This window comes from Gopherus flavomarginatus, chromosome 7 (assembly GCF_025201925.1).
Source record: "Gopherus flavomarginatus isolate rGopFla2 chromosome 7, rGopFla2.mat.asm, whole genome shotgun sequence".
NCBI lineage: Eukaryota > Metazoa > Chordata > Testudines > Testudinidae > Gopherus > Gopherus flavomarginatus.
In genome coordinates, this window is record NC_066623.1 from 111,234,016 (window position 1) to 111,255,675 (window position 21,660).

At 47.0% G+C, this 21,660-nt stretch overlaps 1 protein-coding gene across 2 annotated transcripts; it reads left to right on the plus strand.

The window, feature by feature from the left end:
- Window positions 1-1,540: 1,540 nt before the first annotated feature.
- Window positions 1,541-21,422, plus strand: TMEM275 (transmembrane protein 275). 2 transcript variants are annotated; one of them, XM_050961757.1, is made up of 3 exons: window positions 1,541-1,844; window positions 13,803-20,568; window positions 20,604-21,422. In XM_050961757.1, exon 2 carries the CDS (start codon window positions 13,894-13,896, stop codon window positions 14,440-14,442), a length of 549 nt encoding a protein of 182 aa, XP_050817714.1. In that variant the 5' UTR covers window positions 1,541-1,844; window positions 13,803-13,893; the 3' UTR covers window positions 14,443-20,568; window positions 20,604-21,422. The 2 variants fall into 2 exon arrangements, with proteins under 2 accessions (XP_050817714.1, XP_050817715.1); XM_050961758.1 differs by lacking the exon at window positions 1,541-1,844 and adding an exon at window positions 7,281-7,322.
- Window positions 21,423-21,660: the final 238 nt, after the last annotated feature.

Sequence of the window (21,660 nt, forward strand, 5' to 3'; positions counted from 1 at the left end):
GCATTCAATGTAGCTGCAGCAGTTCTGACTCAATGGGTACGTCTTCACTCCAAGCGAAGGTGTGATTGTGGGCATACCTTGGCCAGGTTTACTCTAACTAGAGCAGATGGCAATAGCAGTGAAGACAGGACAGCATGGGATTTAGTCCAGGCTAACCATCCCGAACAAGATAGGTGGGGACCCTGGGTACTTATTCAGGTGGCTACCCCATGCTGCGGTCCATGCTGCCGCATCTTGACTGCTATTGTTACCTACAGTAGCTAGATTAAAACTAGCATAGCTGTGCCTACCCATGCTACAATTACCCCCTACCTTGTGGTGTAGATGTACCCAAAGTGGAGCTAAGGGCATGCAGAGATTTGCATTGATCGAGCTAAGAGACGTTTGCCCCTGTTGATTAGCTCATTCATTGCAAACCTTGGGTTGCCCTAGTTTACACTTAGAGGCCATGGGTGCAGGTGAGCCAGTTGCTGACAACCACTTCTGGCAGTGGGGCTAAATAGTTTGGGGGCAGGAATCCTCTCTTTGTTGTGTGTTTGTACAGGGCCTAGCACAATGGGGTGAATAATAATCTTGAGTTTAGACAGTGTCTAAACATAATTGGCCCTCAAAGTAAATACTTTCCCACGATGCAGAATGGTGATGCATTTGCAAATGACAAATATGTCTCCTTTCCTCTTTCTCGGAGGCATGCCAAAGTTTTCCTTCCTTCCTTGTTCCTCATCACGCACCAGCCTGTGATTATTTCCCTGCTCTGATCTCACTTTAATCCATCCAGTATCACAAAGCCTACTGGAGCCAATTAGATCACCACCTCTGAACCCCCTCACCCCAATACAAAGACTTGACTACATGTCCTCTAATCTGGCCTTTACTCCTGTTTGAGCGAGTCAGCCTGCAGGAAGGAGACTGGAGGGAAATGTCACATCAAGAGGACAGATTTCATTGGGGATCTGTGGCTGGAATGTCTTTCCCCTCCTTAAATTACTGACGTATCTTTTAAGAGATCGGGCACTGGCACAGCGGACTGCGTGTCTTACAAGGGATTCCTTGCTCCTGGGGAGTCCACAGCCCCCCTTCTGGATCTTACCCTTTGCAATTAGGCACTTTCCCTAGGCAATGAAGAATCAAAGTCTCCCCCCACCCGCCATCCCCCTCCCCTGGAGGAAAGCTCCAGGCTGCCCCTAGCGGCGAAGCTCCAGAAGGCAGCTTTACAAATAAAAGGGGTTGCCGCTGCTTTCAGCACCACAGCAGTGGACAGCGGCGGAGGCAGAGGCGTCCTGGGGGGCTTGGCAGCCCGAGGTACCAGGCGCAGGGGGAGATGCTGTAGGCAGAGCGTTACCCGCGGCAGAGGCAGCCAGATCCAGAGGGCCTGCCACCCCCCGCCGCGGCTGCAGCATGGCTCGGGGGAGCCCTGGTCCTGCCTCTGGAAGAGCCTGGTGCTGATGCAGAGAGGACCCAGTGGGGCAGGCGAACCATAGGAGGAGCCCTGGCATCCTTAGGGGAAGCAGGAGCTAGAAGGGCCGGTGGGCAGCACATCCGCGCTCCCCCTCGCCCAGTGCAGGTTGCTGAAGGACTGGGGGGAGAAATCCGGGCAGGGCGCGGAGAGTGGCTTAGCCCGGACAAAGTTTCCCAGGCGTGGGGTGGGGGGCGCAGCTAGGCAGGAGGGAGCCCCACGCGTGGGAAGGCTCTGCCGTGGGTGTGCGGCTGGTGGATCGCTGCTCCCTGGGGCTTCTCTGCAGCTTCTTCTGCTCCTGCCAGGCACTTCTGTTCAGTTGTTTAAACCAGAGGACAGGGGGGAACCTGCTGCCTCTTGCCAGCCCTGAGTTCCCACTCAAGCCCAGGTAAGTGGTTCTCTTTGGCTTCCAAGGCAATGGAGAATTGCTGGAGAGTTTCACCGCACTTTGGGTGTGTTTGTGTGTGTGTGTGTGTGTGTGTGTGTGTGGAGGGGCTCCTGCTTTTACACTCAGCTTGGATTCTGCCGGCTAGATGAAGACAATTTTGACTGTACAGAACTTAATTGATTTTTTTCCCCTGACCCTTTTAAACACGTTTCTTTCACACCACTGAAGAATCCCACCTTCAGAAATGGGTCTGTGGATTGCTTCAGTCAATCTAGACAGGTTGGACGTCAATGATTGAATGAGTGATATTTTCCCCCCACTCCAGCTGAGTTTGCTTAGATTTTGTGTGAACGTTTTCGATCTATCCAAAAATTATACTCTGAAAACGCTGGATAAATTCGTCCCTGCTTTAGCTCCATTAACTAGACTGGAGTTATATTTGAGATGGATTAGGTTCTTTGCTTTGACATTTTTTATTGGTTTTTAATTAATCCCCTGGAGAATGTATTTAACCATTCCTAGGTTGGAAGGTTCTTCTCCTGTATATTCTGCTTTGCAGTTAGTTATTCTTTACATTTATACATTTACAGCTTAATCAAAATGTATTGCAGAATAAACTCAGAAATGTATTAGACAACTGCCACCCCAGCACACACACAATGACAACCACAACAATAACAGTGAAAAGCAGAGAGGTCTGCCTAGATCCCTTCCCTTCCCACGATGAAGTCTTATATTTCAGAAGAGTGATCAGTTCAAAATGAATAACCTTACCTGGTGCAAGGGCAGTGCAGAAACAGCTAGATGAAGGGAGAGCCTACAGAAGTTGTAGGGTGTCTTCAAATAGGTCTGGCACAGTGGTGGTTTCTATTGCTCTCAATGGGCTTTGGACCAGACTCTCTGTGCATGTAGGTACTGCCTACGATATAAGGGAAAACAGCCTTAGAAAACAAAATAAGGGTGCTCTCATGCTGTGGGTCAATCAATTATAAGGTTGATTTATTTCCCTACTGTTCTAGGCTGCCTGGGTTACTTTCTAAAGGGGTGGCATATTTATAAGGTTAAGTGGTGACTTGATCACAGTTTAAAAGTACCTATGCAGGGAACTAATATTTGCTCATGAGCTTTTCAATCTAGCAGAGAAAGGTCTATGCTGATCCAATGGCTGGAAATTGAAGCTAGACAGATTCAGACTGGGAATAAGGTGAACATTTTTGACAGTGAGGGTAATTAACCATTGGAATGATTTACCAAGAGTCGTGATGGATTCTCTATTGCAGACAGTTTTTTAAAAATTGGATGTTTTTCCAACAGATCCACTCTAGGAGTTATTTTGGGGCAGTTCTGTGGCTTGTGTTATACAGGGGGTCAGACCAGATGATCAGAATGGTCCCTTCTGGCCTTGAAATCTTGAATCAGGTCTTTCCTTTTTCTAATGCCAGGCAACACTTTCTGAAGCCCACTCATTTATTTCCCAATCGTTTTTTATTTTGTTCCATCTTTTTAATAGAGCTTGAGAGCAGGGGAGGCGGCAGAGCAAAGTGAACAGTGTACATGCACATGATCAACCGTACAAAGCCCTCTGCTATCTGTCACAGTTCAGGGCAATTGCACCTGTATTTCCTTCTCTATGGCCCAGCAAGGGCACCCTCTTTTAGGCTTCTGGCTCCCAGCTTTCACCTTGCTTGAGTGGAGACGTGCATCTCTCCCTCTCCTGGGGATTTTCTAGGCCACACAGTTCCCTGCCTGCACGGCTAGTTCCCCAGCAAATCAGACTGCTTCAGCCAGTTTGCTTTGCTTTTCTCCTTGGAGGCTATAACCAGTTTAATCTCTCACAGTTAGAAGTGACCATACAGCTTTTCTAAGAAGCACATTTATTCTTAAGGCAAAAGCATGACCAGGAAAACATATTAAAATAATGAATAATAATAAACCCTACACATATGCTAACAAGTTTACCAGAGATCACCCCAACTCCAGCGAGCATTCTGGTAGGAATCAGTCCTTCAGATTCCACCCTGGGTTTTTTTTCTGTGGTTACAAGTTCAGAACAGCTGTTAGCTCAGAACTAGATGCCCATTAATCTGTGTCACTTGTTTATACTTTTTGAGTCTTTGATACTGATACCTGGAGAACAGGTAACTTGCAGACAGTGGGTTTCTTCTCAGGGCACAGCTTCAAAGGGCTGGGCCTGGAGGTGGGAATTAGCATTCACCTCCTCCTAAGTAAAGTATAAACCCTTTTATCGGACCCTCCATTGTCCATATTAAACGAACAACTGGCTCACACAGATCCAGAAGTGGGTGATCTCTACTGTGGCCACAAGATTGCACTGTCTTACAGCATGAATGGGAAATTGTAACTGATGATTGGCCCACTGTATCGAGAAAATAAGACACATCAGCCCATCTTTCCCAACCAGCCCAAGGTTCTGCTGTGTACTGCAACTGCCTTCCTGGAGACATCCCGCAGCAGGGATGATCTAGCCCAGGGGTTGGCAACCTTTGGCATGCAGCGTGGGCCGAGGGATATGCTGGCCGCCGTCTCCCACCACCCCCATTGGCCTGGAGCACTGAACTGTGGCCAGTGGGAGCTGCAATCGGCTGAACCTGTGGAAGTGGCAGGTAAACAAACTGGCCTGGCCCACCAGGGTGTTTACCTTGGTGAGCCACATGCCAGAGGTTGCTGACCCCTGGTCTAGCCAATGTAACAAGGGTTGGTCATTAACGTGGGATATTGAGATCCCAGGGCCTCAGGCTCCTGGAAGCAGAACAAGTATGGCTGTTCATCCATCCCAAATTATTCTACAGAGGATGAATTAAAATACCCAGAGATTGCTAAGCATGTCTTCAGTGTGACAGAATGTTGTGTGGTGGGAACCAGGAATCGTTGTGACTGAGTAAACCCAACACAGCACAGCGGTTCTGTGATTTAGTCTTTCAGGGGACAGTTGCTCCCATGCAAAGGCCTTTGTGCTGGTGACGTAATAACCGGGACAAAGGTGGCTGGCACAGTAATGTCCTCTGGATTGGGGTCAAAGGCAGGTGTCAATCTGAGTCAGGAGATGGTTACCAAGGTCAAGCCAGGCTGGGGTTGAAGGAAGGAGTCAGGAGCAAGATGAGGTGAATGGTGAGTCTTGTAGCAGTAGCAAGCCTGAGTCTGTGTTGCTTAGACAGTTCCAGGGGCTGACTTTTTGATTTAAAGAGTTTGTGTGGACCACTCAGGTGGCTGCAGGATTCTATCACTTGGTCCTCTTTGGGCTGTACTTTCTGCATTGCCATCCCTCCAGTAACTGCGGGATGCTGCTCTGCCTGGCTCTCCCTGGCAACGTGGAGGCATCAGCTGCCCAGGACCCCCCAACCCTGGTTTCTTGTTCTGTGGATCTTTACAGGTGCGGGCTTGTAGTGTCCCTATTGGGGACGGTGCCAATAAAGTAGCCAAACAGGCATCTGTAGCCTCTGCCCCCAAGATCGTGATTGAAAATCCAGTGACTTCAATGGGATTTGGATCAGGCCCAAAGGGGTTGTGGCGGCCTCTGTGCCATCTCTAAATAACCTGGCACTCTAGGGGCCACTGCTGGGGTGATCCAGTGTCTGCGATCCCCTGCCTATTGTATGCAGAAAGGGTACAGTACAGTACAGATAGTACAGTAGAGAGTCTGGAATAGGGTAGGGTGAATAATGGATTTTTTTTGGTTCATTGGCAATTCTGAAAAAAAATCATGTTTCGAGTCAAACCAAACCCCAAATATTTCCAAACTTCTGTCAAATAGAAAAATCAAAGCAGATTTCATTTCAGGTGGGATTAAGTGCCTGGATCGACTTTGACTTTGAGCATTTTTAACATTTTTAATTAACAAAAATTAAAGGAAATTTCAAAATGAAAAGTCATTTTGCATTGAAAAGTCAAAATATTTTGTTTAAAAAATGTCTGGGTTTTTTCAGAAATCTTTTGTGGGGCTTTTTACAATTATTTTTGTTTTTTTTTCCTGACCCAAACAATTTGGTGACATTGACACAAATTTGTGAAATGTTTTGGTATTGCTGAATCTTCCTTTTTCTCTGAAAAAAGTTTTGGATGGAAAACTTCACCCAGCTCTAGTCTGGACCAGTCTGCTGCTTGGAGGAGTGGTAAATTCTGTTTGTATGTGGGCTGAAGCCACCAAGTTACTTCACATTGCTATTGACTGAACATCAGCTGCTATCTGGGATGAATCTGAGCTAGTAATCTGGAGGTGAAAAAATCTATACAGCACCCCTCGTCCATTTAATTTCCCTCACCGATCAAATCCTGGAAAGCCCCTCAGAATTGGAAAGAGACAGGTTTTGATTTCAAGTCTTGTTAGTTGTCTAAACAAAACAGCTTGAAAGTATATGAAATGCTGGCTACTCCCAGGCAATGCAGAATGCCCCATAGAAACACCAGTTAAATGGACTGCAGAGAAAATAGGGCCAGCCATTGAATCCCCTTTTGAGATGGAACTCCCACTGACATTCTTGTAAGTTTCACATGTTGCGGCTATTGAACGGGGCCAGTTGTTCTTTCTCCACCAAGTGTTTCTGTGGCTGGGGCATCTTTGCAGACCACTGGGGTAGTATCAGAGGTGTAGCCATGTTAGTCTGGATTTGTAAAAGCAGCAAAGAGTCCTGTGGCACCTTATAGACTAACAGATGTATTGGAGCATGAGCTTTCATGGGTGAATACACACTTTGTCGGATGCATGTAGTGGAAATTTCCAGAGGCAGGTATAAATATGCAAGCAAGAATCAGGCTAGAGATAACAAGGTTAGTTCAATCTGGGAGGATGAGGTCCTTTTCTAGCAGTTGAGGTGGGGTAGATAATCACTGGCAAAAAGACCTCTGCACCGAACATGGAATCAGTCCTGCAAGGTGCCCCACCTCCAGCCGATGTGTCACTGAGAGAAGGGGACTCTCGCTGCAGGATCAATGATTGGGGGGGTTGGGGGCAGGGGCAACAAATTTCTAGTATGGGACACAAAAGAGGAGCTTGTCTCTGTTAGATGCTCTGGAATACTTCACAGCCTGGAAACTGTATTAAAAACATTCAGCTGGCTCTGCAGATGTGTTAGTAATGCAGCAAACGTTTGGGTGACACAGTAGTCAGATTTGTGGGTGTTTTTGTTTCTTTACTAATTTTTTGGCCAGACGCTATGATATATTATGATGGTGACTCTTGGGTCTTGCAGATGAAGCCTGATCTGTGCTATGTCAGTTACTGTGTTCCCCAGTCCCAGATCTAGTCCAGAAGGTACTTCTCCAGGAATTAACTCAGGCCAGGTTTCTCATCCCAAAGGGATCCCTGAAGAGCATGAAATAGTGTAAATTCCAAGGTGTTCTTTACTAAGCAGCTAAAACTCTCTCCCCACCCCTCCAGAGTGGCTCTGTCTGAGATCAGATTTACAACTATGAAGATGATTTGGAATGAGAGAAGGGAGAAGAACTTCAGAAGCGAAGGAGGTGAGATGGAGAGACCATGATACTGTTGAGTTTGCAGCCAGCCTCTGAAAGGAAGTGCTCTCCCACAGTGGTGGATTAGCCACTGGGCCAATGGGGCCCATGCCCAGGGGCTCCAGACAATTGGTGGCCCCCAGAAAAATGGGTGCCCCAAACTCTGACCTGCTCCACTCGCCTACCTGGCACTTCTGCCGGGGTGTGGCATTGGGGCACAGGGGCTTGCCTTGCTTTGCCCACCCACCTGGAGCTCCTCCTGGGGAATGGGGCAAGCCCATATACCCTGCCCTGTTCCCCAGCAGGAGCACCCGGCAGGAGTGAGGGAGGTGGAGTGGGGTAAGCCCCCGCATCATGGCCCCATTTCCCCAGCAGGAGCACCATGGGAAGGGTGGGGAGGACTCCTTCTTGCCCAGGCCCAGGGCCCCACAAACCGCTAATCCTCCTCTGTTCTGCCATGTGTGACTAGAACTCCAGGGTCTTGTCTTGGGACTTCTTGCACTCAGCCCTCTGCCCAAGACAGACCATAGGAGGTGCTGCTGCTTGCTACTTAGTTGTATAAGCAGGGTTAGGTGGGGTCCAGGACTGGAATCAAGTAATACCCAGGTTTCTAGAGAGTGAAATTCCTTGTCTGACATTGTTCTGTGGCCTAGGGGCCATTAATATTATAACCTCATCTTCCCTGCAAGAAGGGAGAATTATTTAAGCAGGAACTGAATGTTATTCAATGGAATTCACCCTGTGGGATTACGTTATACCTCCTGATCTAAATCAGCCAGTCATGCCTCTTTTAATTATCTACTGTGACTTTACTGGCTGAAGGATGGCCCATTGATCAGGGAAATAGCCTAGGGCTTTGGACACTTGAGTTTAAGTTCCTGCTCCACCACAGACTTCCTGTGTGAGCTTGAGCATCACTTAGACCCCGATCCTTGAAGAGACCTACCCATTGTGTCCGGTGGAGTGCTCAGCCCCCAGCAAGGCGCCCAGGCTGTATTGTGCATGGGTAGAGCCAGGTGCCTACCGAAGGGATTTTCAGAAGCTGGTCAGCTAAGCAGGGAGCTGCCTAGCCTAGTCAGGAATGAAATGCCAGGGAAGGAAGAGAAGAGGAGCATAGGCACCTAAGCAGCTGACGTGGTGCAAATGGGCGGTGGGTGGAGTCCCCCTTCAGGGAGGCTAGGCCCTGGCTCCACTCTTTCTGCCCATGCCTCCCCACCAGGGCAGAGCCTTGAGACTCCCCCATCTCTCCACAGCTGGAGCCCAGAGATCCCCTGCCCCCCATGTGGCCAGAGCTTCCCTCCGCCCAGAGAAACCCCGAGCCCCTCCCCACCTGTCTGGAGGAGTGCTGTGCCTCCCCAACTTACCCCTCCCCAGACCCCAACCCACCTGGGAAAAGCTGCAGCAGTGTCTCTTCCTGAAAAGGAACCTGAGTTTTGATTACGTCCCATGCAGATTCCAGGGCGGCTGAGAAGGCGGTATCTGCTAATCAGCTTCCTGAGTTCATCGGTAAACTGATGGATATGGGGAAAGCAGTGGATGTGGTATATCTTGACTTTAAAAAACTTTTGTTACCATCTCCCACAGTATTCTTGTCAGCAAGTTTAAAAAATATGGATTGGATGAATGGACTATAAGATGGATAGAAAGATGGCTAGATTGTCGGGCTCAGCAGGTAGTGATCAACAGATTGATATCTAGTTGGCACTTGGTATCAAGTGGAGTGCCCCAGGGGTCAGTCCTAGGAATGGTTTTGTTCAACATCTTTATTAATGATCTGGATGATGGGACAAATTGCAACCTCAGCAAGTTTGCAGATGACACTAAGCTGAGAGGAGTGGTAGATACGTTTGAGGGTAGAGTTAGGGTCCAGAGTGACCTAGACAAATTGGAGGATTGGGCCAAAAGATATCTAATGAGGTTCAACAAGGACAAGTGCAGAGTCCTGCACTTAGGAAGGAAGAATCCCATGCACCACTACAGGCTGGGGACCAACTGGCTAAGCGGCAGTTCTGCAGAAAAGGACCTGGGGATTACAGAGGATGAGAAGCAGGATATAAGTCAGCAGTGTGCTCTTGTGGCCAAGAAGGCTAATGGCATATTGGGCTGCATTAGTAGGAGCATTGCCAGCAGATTGAGCGAAGTGATTATTCCCCTCTATTCAGCACTGGTGAGGCCACATCTGGAGTATTGCATCCAGTTTTGGTTTCCCCACTACAGAAGGGATGTGAATAAATTGGAGAGAGTCCAGTGGAGGGCAACAAAAATTATTAGGGGCTGGGCCCATGATTTATGAGGAGAGGCTGAGGGAACTGGGCTTGCTTAGTCTTCAGAAGAGAAGAGTGAGGGGGGATTTGATAGCAGCCTTCAACTACCTGAAGCGGCGTTCCAAAGAAGATGGAGCTCAGCTGTTCTCAGTGGTGGCAGATGACAGAACAAGGAGCAATGGTCTCAAGTTGCAGTGGGGGAGGTCTAGGTTGGATATTAGGAAACACTATTTCACTAGGAGGGTGGTGAAGCACTGGAATGGGTTACCTAGGGAGGTGGTGGAATCTCCATCCTTACAGATTTTTAAGGTCAAGCTTGACAAAGCCCTGGCTGGGATGATTTAGTTGGGGTTGGTCCTGCTTTGAGCAGGGGGTTGGACTAGATGCCCTCCTGAGGTCTCTTCCAACTCTGATATTTTATGATTCTCTGGAATCCAGGGAGATCACAGATGAACCCAGGAAGCTGAACAGCATATACAGCCTCCTCAGACATCCCGGAACCTGCATGGGCATAATAAAGCAAAACTTTCCCCCACCAAACCTGCACCCAGGCATCTGGCAGAGCTTCCTCTGGCCTAGTATACCCAGGTGCACCTGGCTGACGGGCCAGAGATAGGCGCCTCCTTCAGCTCCGGATCCTCAGCCACAGGCCCTCTACTGAAGTCACGCACCTGAGCAAGGTCAGCTGCTTAGGTAGCTCATGCCCTAGTCACCAAGTGTCTTTCTTTTCTCTTGCTCATGCTCAATACCTCACTGACACACTCCCTACATTTCCCTGTGCCTCCAGCTGTCTTTTCTGCAAGTGCTGTGCTATCCCAATTCACCCCACCCCCTCACCTCTTGGTGCCCTGCATCTGGCCCGCTTGCTGTGGGGGGCAGGCAAGTAACAGATCTTAGCTGTGCTCAGAGTATGCCTACAGGATCGTGCCCCACTGGTGAGACATCCCCAGGCCTTTGGAGCATCAGCATGAGAGAGGGCACCGAGCAGCTCGTTAGCTGTGGGGTGGTGCCAGGGTGTAGCTGGCTCTGAAAACGCTGTGCAGTGGAAATGTAGATGCCCTGTGGACAAGCTGGCAGCTGAGTGGCAAAATGTCAGTGGCACCCAAATGGTGGACTTAGGCACCTCAAATCCTTTAAGGATCTGGGCCTACCTTCTCAAAGGTAGCCACTGGTGTCATAACTTTCCTACTCAGATCTGAACCTTAGAGTTCAGAACATAACAAGCTAGCATGAAACCTCCAAACTTTATTACCAGCTTGGATCTGATATCACTGCCACCAGCCAGAAAATTCCAGTGTCTGGCTCACTCTGTTCTCCCCAAAACCTTCCCTGGGGGGACCCCAAGACTCAGATTCCTTGAGTCTCACAACAAAGGGGACTAAACCATTTCCCTTCCCCCTCCTCCCCTCCAGGTGTTCCCTCCCTGGGTTCCTGGAGAGATATACAGATTCAAGCTCCGTGTTTAGATTCAATCTAAACAAAGGGATTCCACCCTTCCCCCCCTTCTCTATTCCTGTAAAGTACAGACTCAATTCCCTTGAGCCTCAACAAGGGGAAAAAAAAAACCAAACAGGTCTTCAAAAGCAAAACTTTATATAAAAAGAAAGAAAAAGACATAAAAATGGTCTCTGTATCAAGGTTACAATATACAGAGTCAATTGCTTAAAGGAAAAAATGAATAAACAGCCTTATCCCAAAAAGAATACAATTTAAAACATTCCAGCAACTACACACATGTAAATACAAAAAAAAAAAACAATATAAACCTATTGTCTTACTATCCTTGTACTTACAACTTGGAAACAGAAGATTAGAAAGCCTGGAGATAGAGAGATCACTCTCAGAGCCGAGAGGGCCACCGAACCAAGACAAAGAACAAAAAACTCACACCCAAACTTCCCTCCACCCAGTTTTGAAAGTATTTTGTCTCCTGATTGGTCCTCTGGTCAGGTGTTGTTTGTTAACCCTTTCCAGATGAAAGAGACATTAACCCTTAGCTATCTGTTTATGACAACTGGTTTTGGGTGTCTTTATTTTTAGGTACTTAACTTGACCCTTTGGGCCAGATTTTCAAATTTTCTGAGCACCTGCAGCAACCTTCCAACAGGAGTTCTAGGTGCTCAGCACCTCAGTAAATCAGGCTCTAGGTGACTCAAGCTGGACATCTCCAAACTGCAAATGTTGGCTTGAATTCATGACTTTGATGAGTTTTGAATCAGAAAGCGTATTTTGTGAGCTGTTCCCATGATCACAGCAGAGCTACTCTTGGAGTTAAGTGCTACTCAGTGTGAGTGGGGTTGGCTGCAGGATTTGGCTTTTGAATGCTGCTTGCCCTTCATTTGTGGGCTGTTCCTTTCATGCCAATTTATTAGTGGTCAAATTTGTGGCTGATGAGACAGGAAGACAGAGCCGGTCTAGAATAATCTAGAGTGTTTGGAGCAGCCTGGGCTGCTCCATCATATATCTAGTGCATGTCTGCCATGTATATGGAGGGGATAGCCATATAGTAAGTTGGAAAGGCACGTGATAAACCATGTGACTGCCTGATAAATAATCTTATGAGATTCTGGTGCGATTTGTTGCTGTCATATCATAATTTGATATGACATGGCATACTATGTACTACTACTACTTATGTGTCATGAAATAATGCAAAAATATCAACTGTAATACCAAATTTTGGGAGGAGAAGGAAGGGGGAAAGACATGAAAATGAAATTTAAAAATTGTTCCAAAAGGACAAGTGGCAGGTTTTATTATAAACTTGTGTAGTTCTAGAGCTTAAAGAGCCCATGCTCGGTACTGTACAAATAGAAATAAAGTGAGCATTCCCTCTCCTGAAAAGCTCATGGTATCAGTCAGTCAAAGACAAAAGACAACAGGTGGATACAACAACCAGGGGAACAGAAGGTCACAGTGAGAAGGCATTGAGAAGATCCAGGTTAGGATGATGAGCAGAGGTCATAGCAAACCAGCTGCCCAGCCATTGTCAAACTTTTTGTAAGCATCGCAGCAGGAGACAGTTTCAAGGAGGGATTTGAAGAAGAACAATGAGGTGTCTGTAGAGTAAGAAATGCAAGCTCTGTGGCCCTGGTAAAGAGGCCTGTAAATGAGTTGGCCACCCCCAGGCACCCTTTTATGGGCAAGGTGCCTCTGCCCTGTCCTGCTCTTTCTCCTCCCTCTTTCAGGCCCTTTTAATCAGACACTATATGCTTTCTCATCCAATAAGCACCCCTGTTGGATCTGGGCTTATTCAGGTAAGAACGGCCATACTGGGTCAGACTTATGGTACATCTAGACCAGTGTCCTGTCTTCCAACAATGGCTGGTGCCAAGTGCTCCAGAGGGAATGACTAGAACAGGGAAATTATTGAGTGATCCATCCCTTGTTGTCTACTCCCAGCTTCTGGCAGTTAGAGGCTTAGGGCACCCAGAGCATGGTGTTGCATCCCTGACCATCTTGGCTAATAGCCATTGATGGACCTTGTCTCCAGGAGATGATCTACTTCTTTTTTGAACTCAGTTAGACCTTTGGCCTTCACAGCATCCCCTGGCAATGAGTTCCACAGGTTGACTGTGTGTTGTGTGAGGAAGTATTTCCTTATGTTTGTTTTAAACCTGCTGCCTATTCATTTCATTGGGTGACCCCCCGGTTCTTGTGTTATGGGAAGGGGGTAAATAACACTTCTCTATTCACTTTTTCCACACCAGTTATGATTTTATAGACTTCTGTCATATATCCTCCTTAGTCATTTCTATTCCAAGCTGAAAAGTTCCAGTCTTTTTAATTTCTCCTCATATGGAAGCTGCTCCATCCCCCTATTCAGACAAATTAACTATAAAGCAAAACTCCAAGTCACAAGAGTCTGTCCTGGGGCCTGGCTCTGACCTCAGAGCCTGAGTGAATGAGAGGGTTCCTCCACAGGATCAATTTAGCAGTTCTTAGGAGGTAACCCGCTCTGGGGTTCAGCTGGCAGTTGCCCTGCTCAGAGCTGACTTCCCCTTCAAGAAAAGCTTCAGCCCTCTTATAAGGAATCTCAGCTGCGTGTGATTCCCTCCCCATGCTCAGTGTCTCTGGTTGGCTCATTTAGTAAGCTTGCTCTAGGCTTCAAGTCTCCCGCAGGCAGCTACCTCTCATGCCCTTTGTTCTCTCCCAAGGCCCCTGGGTAATCTCTTCACATAATGAGTGAGCAGTTACACTCTTTCTTCCTTTCCTCCTCCTACAGGAAATTCAACGCAGCACAAGCCCAGTGATCATCTCGCCAATGCCATGTGTGTTCACTAAGGTGCAAAGTCCCCTGGGAGACTCGTATCAACATGTTCAGTGAAAAGAGCAGCACCTCTTTGTCCCAGAAATCTAGCCAGAAAAAGACCAGGCCCCAGGGGCTCCCATCTCCTGCTCTCTGCTGTGCCTGTGGACTTTGCATCATGCTCGCCGGGATCAACATCACCCTGGTGGGAGCGTTCGCTTTTGGGACTTTCCTCCCTGTGAACAACCCTCCCATCATCATTGGACCCATCCTGCTGGTGGTTGCTTTCACGTTCTTTGGGGCCTGCTGCATCTGTAGCAGGAGACCACCCGCCCATGGGGCAAGGAAATCCAAGCCAGGTTCCAACACTGGGCTCATCAAACCTGGTAACACGGCCTTCGAGATAGAAACCAGTGAGCACACGGTGCAGGACACCACCGCCGTGCAGCTGAGCCCAACCAACTCGCCTATGTCCTCCAGAAAGTCCACACCCATCCATGAGAACTCCAAGACCTGTAAACTCTTCACAATGGATGGCAATGGGCCGGCAGCAAAATACACAGCAGGAGGGGAATCAATTCAGCTGAACTTACCTAGAGACCTTATGACATCCTAAGTCAAGTCAGAGTGATTATTAGCAGCCAGGTAGGCACTGCAGTTAGGCGCGCCATGATCAGATGGATACAGCCACTAGGAAGCAGCAAGCCTATGAAATCCTTTTGTGTGGCCAACTGATACGTTGACATCTTAAAAACCAGTTAAGAAAGGAAAGGGATGACATGGTAATTGGAAACAATGGTGAAAAATTCCAGCTTTTTTCTGGAATGGGCGCATTTATTTAATGTGATTAGAAATAACGCTGTAACGAGGAATCGATGTGGCCCAGCTACTGGGAAATTAGAGATCTTTTGGAATGAATTCATTTCTTTAGTGCAACTTAAAAAAAAAGTAACGTCTTGATTAGAATTCAGTGCCACAGAGTGTGGCAAATTACAGGTCTCTCTTTTTGGAAGGGATGCAGTTATTTAATGTAATAAAAATGACCAATGCAGTAATTAGATATTGATATCACCCAGTTGCTGGGAAATTACAGATCTTTGAGATTCAGCTTTGGGGGGTTTGAAGAAGAATAAATTTATTTTAACGCAATTAAAATTGCAACACAAAAATGTGATCCACTTTTTATCCTGTCTCAACCTTTCCTTTCTTTTTTGACTTCCACTCTAACTCTAGCAGCCAGCAGATCTCAAGAGCAGCAGATAGCGTCAGCTGTTTTTCCTCCTTCATAATTCAGATTCGGGTCTCAGTCCTGCTGTCTAACATGCCACACTGCTTGGAAAGTCAGCTGTGCCTGAGTAGATAAAGGCTGCAGGTGATTGGTTAAGCCAGGCCTTGTGATGGATGGAGAGTATCAGAAGAGGCAGCCCATAGACCTAATGGAAAAGGAAATGAAGTCATGTGGAAAGAGGTTCCGCTGAGCAATAGAAATGAACTGAGATAAGATGATGCACTTGAACATCCTTTGGGGGGACTTTGGGCCTGGCTCGGACATGGCTACTTGGAGTCAGCATTTATTCGGGAATGAAAATAACCGTAATGTCGTTATTTTTACAGCTGGTGGGGAATTTTTCAGTGAATCAGTTTCAGTGACAATTTCTTAAGGATGGTTTCTCAGGTCCAGGATGGAATTTCTAGGGAGGGAGAGTCCAGGATAGTCCTCACCTTGAATGTGGGGGAACCAAGTGCAAGTCCCTGATTTGGAGCAGGGACTCGAAACTGCATTTCCCACATCCCAGGCAGGTGCTCTGACCATTAGGTTACTGGTTATTCCATGGGCTCTGTCTGGCTTGTGGTTTCTCCAGGCCCCTACTTGCCAGAAGACAGGCCAACTGATCTAAAAGATGACCAAAAGTATCTGTGTCTCCTCCCTTTAAGTGACTGTATATCCCACTGACTTTGATAGGAGCTGCGTGTGTACAATAAGAGGAGAATAAGTTCTCTAAATAAGGGCACCTTGGTTTCCTGTGTTGTAAGGCATTGGGAAGGTGGAGAGGATGTTCGCTGGAGAGGACCCTGAATCTATGGAAGGAAGGAAGTGGTGTCCGTGTTGCCTGCTGCTGTGCATGGAAGGTTTCCATCTGACTCTGGATGCTCAGGGCTTCCTGGATTGGGGGATAGGACGTACCTTGTAGCTGGTAGAGAAGCAGAGCTAAGGAGCAGCTGCTGAATGCAGGCTGCTTCCTTCTGACACACAATACAGTGGAAGGTAATGCCACTTTGAGCAGCAGGAATCTGGGCTCCTTGCAGTCTGCTCTTCTTGGAGGTGAGCAAAGCATGGTGCAGCAGAGGTAGACAGAACCATACTCTAGAGATGGAGGGGCTGCAGGATGGTTTAGAGGTGGGGGTTGTAGCTCCTTTTGACCATTGACAGTATCACCAACCCAAAATGTTCAAAAATCAGGAGTCATGCCTGCCCAAAATCACAAGAGTGGCTCAGACAGCATGAGATTATTTTAACAAATAATTAATGTTGGATTCTGTTTAATCATCTTCTAGGCTTTAAGCCTTTGTGGGACATGTTTTCAAGTTGTTTTGCCATTTCCAAGAGAAAGAGAGAGACTTTTTTTTAAAAGTAAGCTGAGATTCTCACATATTCACATGATTCCAGGAGCTGGGGCTTTCAGAAAAACATCAGATAGTATGAGACAGATAGTAATATCTTGAGAGTCGACAACACTGCATTAATCTCCAGGCTCCATGGGATTTTGAGCTTGCCAAATCTCCCTACGAAGGGAAACATTTAGATGGAAGCTCAGAGGATTTTTAAGACCTCCTTTCTCAATGGGGGATAGTGACGTGTCTTGTCTTTTGCTCTTTACACAACATACCTAATATGAAGGAATGACACAGGCCAAATAACTGCATTTACCATGTTAGAGTGAGTCAGGAAATGGGTTTTCCCATGAAAATTTTCAAGTTTTCAAAAAGCAGTTATGTCCGGAAATGGGATGAAAAGTCAAAATCTTGATAATTTTCACAAACTGAAAATCTCTCCCCACCCGCAACCCCCCAAAAATTGGTTGGTTCAATCAAACCATTTCATTTAGATTGTGACCATTTTCATTACTTTTACAATAATTACAATTAGCTTAAAATTTGATACAAAAAGTCATTTTAAATGGGAAAACTGGAATCGTTTCATTTAGGAAACGTCAAAATGAAAAGCTGCGACAATTTCAAAACCTTATTTAAAAAAAAATGTAGCTGAAAAATTTGTCAAAACCGACCGTTGCCCATGAAATTTTCAGTTTTGATGCATCTGTATTTTCCTATGGGAAAAAAAGTTCCCTGAAAAATTCACAACCAGTTCTGCTGAACATAAGAACGGCCAGACTAGGTCAGATCAATGGTCCTTCTAGCTCACTATTCTGGTATCTGACAGTGATGAATGCCAGGTACTTCTGCGGGAATGAACAGAACAGGGAATCATCCAGTGATCCAATGCATATAACATGTCAGGCCTAGCCACATATGGTGCAGCAGAGGTCTGGTAGCTACAGAAATATAGAAGACAGCTAGGGTTCAAAAATTACTTACAGGGCCACGATCTTGTTCCTACACTATAGTATCATAGACATGTAGGGCTAGAAGGGACCTTGAAGGTCATCTAGTCCAGCACTCAGGCAGGGACCTGGGGCTTTAGGATCAGTAGCCTTGGAGGAGCATTTGCTGTTGTAGTTTTCATTGAGGAGCAAATCCAGCATGATGGCATCTGCACATTTATGGGACTGTCACAGAGACCAGAGCTTTTCCAACACCACCTCCGCACCCCTTCCTTTCTATTTCCTCTGTTTCTCCTTAAGTTCATTGTTACATTCTCCTGCCTCCTCAATCTGGTTTCTCTTCTCCAGGATCTTATTTTGAAACATGTCATATTTCTCCAAAGAGGTTTAGGGAAGAACCCAAATAGATGATTGAGGGCTTCATCTCCCATGCAGGGCCCGCAAAGCCAGCTTCAGTTGCTGCATGTGAGACCATTCCATCCTCAGATTATTTCTGGCTCTCCCTGCAGAGGCTCACTTTTGGCCTGTTACATGGCTAGCAAACCAGCTGCAATGTCCACCCTCCTTTGCCCTTCCCCGGTTGCATCAATTATTGGTGGCTTTCCTGCTGTTTTATCATGCAGTCATGCCAATCCCCAATAGCCACTTAAGTATGGGTGCCGTTCAATGCTGTTAATTTAGCTGAGAGGATTTTCAGGTCACAGGTGGGAGCTGAATCCATTTCTCTTTGTACACCTAGGGAAAGGAAACTGTGCCATTGGTCCCCCCCCCCCCGGGACATGGTCCCGCTCAGAACAGCAAGCCAGCAAAACCAAAGTGACAATAAACGTACCGTGCAGCCAATTATTAGCATTGCAGACTGGCTCTTCCAGAAGATGGGGCAGCCCGTCCCCTAGTATTGTGCACAGCACCCACCGGTAGGGGGCAACACATGTTGCAGCAATGGGATTCCAAGAGAGCTGCCTACGTTGCATTTCGCAAGCTGGCAGACATAAGGGAAGCCGTTTCCAACAGGTGCCCATAGAGCCTCATCCAAAGCCCATTGTGCTCAATGGAAGGCTCCCTCCATGCACTTCAATAGATCAGGCTTTTTATGAGCAGGAGTCAGAGTAAGGAGGGAAGGGAAGAGAGAGCAAAGGGGAAGAGAGCACGCTCTACTGGTGAAATTTACTTTAACCGCTGCATGTGAGTTACAGGTGCCATGTAATGGTTCCGCGTACAGCCCACACTGCGATCATGGGAAGGAATGTGCATGAGTCCCACATGCCCCCTCAGGAGAATGGCCCCTCAGAGCTACTGCTAAGCATCTACCTAGTCTGTGCTAACCCCCGGGGGATCTGCAGTCCTTCCACCTATATTCTCCTGGGTATTGGTTTGGTTGGCCTGGGCTGGGGAACGCCAGCCTTCAAAGGGTTAAGGTGAGCGCAGTGCACTTTTCTCTCGGAAAACCGATCGGTCCTGGGAACAGACCCATTTGTTTTTTTCCTGCCATCGCTCTGTTCTCTAGAGGGGACAGGCAGCAGCATAGGTGGGTCCCTCACCCTTCTGGATTTTCAGAGGAAGTCAGCACCTATGTAACTTCAAGCGTTAGGCAGAAGAGAAGGGAGGTATTTGGGGCCTGAACTGAAGCACTTTGAAGCCATTGGAAACACTCCCGTGGAGTTCAATGAGTGTTGAATCAGGACCTTGGTGAACGTTGATTTGGAGGTTGTTCTAAGAGCCGGGATGAGATTGGAGTGAGCCACTTCCTATCATTTCTTGTTCATTGGATTATTAATAAGCATGTGTTGATTGTCCTGAATGGACCCCAGCACTCTGCATAACAAATAATAAGAGACAGGCCTTGTCCCAAAAAGTTTGGACTAGGATTTTCAGCCAATAGTAGCTGGGCGTCATTCAGCGGTAGGCATGAACTGAAGAACTAGATGTCAGCCACATCAAGGCACAATTCCATGGCGGTTTAATTTAGATCGTACTGACTCTTGGCAGATTACTCCTCCCCCTGCAGCAATGTGCAGCATGTAGAATTCAAAACAGATCCTTCTTCTGTGAGAATGAATTACCTAAACAAGATTACCCAGGACTGCCAGGAGACAAAGCAAACAGGTTAGCAGGTGCAAAGCATGGAACTTTCTTTATCAGGTGTCAGGCACTGAGAAGCCCAGCCAGTCATCATCAGAAGGTTGGTAGGGCATGAGGTAGGCGCTGATAGCAATGTAAACGGGGACAAATCCTTAGGCCTCTGATAGGGAACCAAGGGAGGCCATTGAGTCAATGGAAGCCACATGAGTTTCAGCAGCTTTGGATATACAGAAAAGCCTAGCATACTGGACCTATTATGCTGCTTTCATTTAGTCTGACCACTGACTTAGCACTTGGACAGCAGGTGGCTCTGGAATAATTCCAACACCGACACCAGGGTCAGCATAACTCCAGTTTAAGAACAATCTTGCGATAAGAACTGCCCTTATAGCAGGCTATTGCAGATGGCAAGGGATGGTCCAGAGATCAGGGAACTAGTGTGGCACTTGGGAGACCTAGGCTCAATTTCCTGCTCTGCCACAGACTTCCTGTGTGACCTTGGGCAAGTCATATAGCCTGCCTGTAACTCAGTTCCCCATCTGTATAGGAAGGACGATAGATCTTTCCTGAAGCATGGAAGGTGGTGGGGGGATGAGGACAAAAGATGGAAAGGTGCTCAGCTGCTACAAGGATGGGGGCCAGATAAAGCACCCACGACAGAAAGATGGTGGATCCACACACTCCTGAGCTGGGGGAATATTTGAATCTGCATGTGGCTTTGAGGCTCAGGTCTAGCGCCATATGATGTATTTTGGAGTTAATGTCCTTGGTAAGATCTCAGACATCTACTTGTTTTTATTAATATCTCCTCCAGCAAACTCCCCTTTGGAGCATATGATCTGATAGTGTGGGCTAAGAATTTCCATCAGTATTGGTTGCTGTTCTGTTGATACACTTAACAAGGCAAAATATCCATCTACAATTGGTTGGATCCCAAACTCCAGGCTCCCAAGTCTTCTTGGAACATCAACTCGTAGCCTAAATGTATTTCATGGGGTGTCTTGTTGTTCAGATCAACAGTTATTAGGATTGTTTGCCCCATTTTCAAAATAATTCATAATCTCACTGGAGGGCATATTTCGGATCACGATCAGCATGTGAAATGCATCACACAAGGTGTCCCGGGCAATAGAGGGGGAGCCAGTTAGGGCCTGCTACTAATCCCATAGAAGCACGTGGTAAAATTCTCAGGGACATCAATAGGAGCATGAGCAGCTTATAGTTTTTTCTTATTTGTCCATATTGTGGTAGTGCCTAGAAGCCCTAACCAAGAATCAGGATCCTATTGTCCTCGGAGCTGTACACGTGTGCAATGCAAAGATGGTCCCTGCGCCAAGGTAAAGTAAACTTTACAATCTAGGTATTAGACAAAAGGTAAATGCAACGAACAGCGGGGGGGAGGGGACAAGGGAACAGTGAGACAATGGTGTCCCTAGCTGGGAATGAGCGACAGGGGATGGATCACTTGAAGATTACCTGTTCTGTTCATTCCCTCTGAAGCACCTGGCATTGGCCACTGTCAGAAGACAGGGTACCGGGCTAGATGGACCCTCGGTCTGACCCAGTAGGGCCATTCTTATGTTCTTATGTTATTTTCTTATGTTCTAATGGTACCTTCATGTTGAGGGCCCATATGTTTCTGACCCAATGACTGGTCATTATCTAGCTGCTGCACTCTTTAGTAAGCCGTGACATTGTTTGCATAGACGTGTTGTTTGCGGTTTGGGGTGGAGGGAAAGACATTGCTGCTATGTTCTTCTGAAGCATTTATTGTCCTGCTTTTCAGTTGTCCATATCCGTCTGTCCGCCTCCGTGATTGGCTGTGAATAAATAATTTGTGAATCTGTGCATCCTTCTTGCACTGCAGAAAACAAGGAGATTTTTCATGTGATTCCAGTTGGACTTGGTGATGTGAAGGCTGATTTTATTTTTTATTTATACGTACGTGAAATGTGGAATCTGGAAAAGAGAGGCACATTAAAATATGGATGATTGCTCTTGTCTCCTGTTGGAGGAGTCTGCCATTTCAATCCTTTTCCTCCCATGCAGCAAGTTCTTTGTCAATCTTTTATAGCACCACAAGGATTGATGGCATCTCTACCACTAGATCAATGCCTTTTTTTCTGTGTGCTCTGCAATGTTCTTGTTCATTTCCTATTGGGTAATTAACAATTGTGCGGGAACAAACT